At 47.9% G+C, this 1,509-nt stretch overlaps 1 protein-coding gene across 1 annotated transcript in view; it reads right to left on the bottom strand.

Annotated features, from left to right (window-relative positions):
- Window positions 1-114: 114 nt before the first annotated feature.
- LOC103476347 (smoothelin-like protein 2) overlaps window positions 115-1,509 on the bottom strand; it is a 10,293-nt gene continuing 8,898 nt past the window's right edge. Inside the window, exons 5-9 of the mRNA XM_017308527.1 lie at window positions 1,471-1,507; window positions 1,271-1,390; window positions 1,079-1,193; window positions 842-993; window positions 115-563 (exon numbers count right to left, since the gene is read on the bottom strand). Of these exons, the coding sequence (XP_017164016.1) occupies window positions 437-563; window positions 842-993; window positions 1,079-1,193; window positions 1,271-1,390; window positions 1,471-1,507 (551 nt within the window). The 3' untranslated portion in view covers window positions 115-436. The remainder of the gene's footprint in view (window positions 564-841; window positions 994-1,078; window positions 1,194-1,270; window positions 1,391-1,470; window positions 1,508-1,509) is intronic.

Below are 1,509 nucleotides of genomic sequence, written 5' to 3'. Positions count from 1 at the left end.
GAACACAAAAAATATGTAGGGAGCAAGGTAGAAAGAATTGAAGGTCAGATGAAAGGAAGAAAAGAAAGAAGAATAGATGGAAAGCTATAATGAAGGAAAGATAAGAGGAAAAAGTAAGGAAGGAAACAACGTTTATACATTGGGAAACAGAAAAACAATTTTTTTCTCATTCTCAACCCTTTTCCAKACTGGGYGGTAACCATGGCAACCACCTTGACTTTCCACGCTTCAGTGAAACACTTCAAATCAGAGTTCATCAAGTCAACCAACTAATTTCAACTACAACAGGTGGACAACGTTCCTTTGCTCCACCAGCAGATGGCGACGTCCTCTCTCCCATCCAGTATTCATCTTCAGATCTCAGGACCCGCTACACACACACACACACACTCAGTCAGCTGGTGAACACACTCACTCTGCGTGAAACTAGCCAGAGCTACTCAAACTTCTTCAGGTGGTTGTAGAGCGACTGGACGTAGGTGAACACACACATGGGGTCCGGCTTGTCCCCCATGTCCAGCATGTCGTCCACCTCGATCAGCCGCAGACAGTCCGCCTGCTGCCTGAGACGAAACACAGAGGGAAGACTGACACTGACTGAAAGGAAACAACACACCCAGTACTTTAAAACACCGCAGTCAGAAAGGCCGACAGACTGAAAATTAATACTCCTGTCGCTTCCTACGTCCACCATGGCGCCTCATCATGGCRCCTCATCTTGGCGTGGTTTAACGAAGTAGTTGCAAAGGTGAACAGTCACTCAACCAACCAACCAACCCAGTCATGCTTGAGAACCATATAGACACTAAACCTTTTTCAGCTCTAGCTTCGTTGGACTTACTCTGCTATAGTGAAGGCCGTCTGCAGGTTCTGTCTGCGGTTCGCCGGATTCAGAGCATTGTAGTCGAACTCCAATGGGAAGAAGGAGTGGACCAGAGCACAGAAGGCCATGCCGTCACTCCAGCTGGAGGAGAAGTTCTGGATGTCTATGTTCTAGAGGAGAAATGACAGGAAGCGTCTCAGGAAGACGWTCATCCGTCTCTCTGATGGAAACCTGCAAGGGTTGGTGAAGTCGGACCTTGTAGCCGATGGTTTTGGAGCGACACCACTCCAGAAGGATCTGCTTTATCCCGCTGGCGCTCGATACGCCGAAACTCTGGGAGCGCTTCAGTTTGGGCTTGGAGTCCTTCGGCCTGTTTGGTWAAAAGTGCAACAGATTATACAACAGGAGCCTCTTCTGGACTAAAGGATCTGATCTGGGTTCACTTACTTTATGGGGTCAGAGTTCATTCGTTCAAACAGGGCCCGTTTGGCTTGGGCGCCGTTGGAGCGCGGAAGGGTTTGGGATTTCATCACTTCCGATTTCATTCCTCCAGAGTTGTTGGACCTGCTGAAGGTTTTACAAACAAATTCAGATTATCATCATAAATTATGCAGCGTGAGAGAAGACAACGTTCCATCACAACATACAGGTCCAGTTTGGGTGAGAGTCCAGACTTCATGAAGGAT

Source organism: Poecilia reticulata, linkage group LG14 (genome assembly GCF_000633615.1).
Source record: "Poecilia reticulata strain Guanapo linkage group LG14, Guppy_female_1.0+MT, whole genome shotgun sequence".
Lineage (NCBI taxonomy): Eukaryota > Metazoa > Chordata > Actinopteri > Cyprinodontiformes > Poeciliidae > Poecilia > Poecilia reticulata.
The sequence above is the reverse complement of the archived record's forward strand: the minus strand, read 5'-3'. Positions and strand labels throughout refer to the sequence as shown.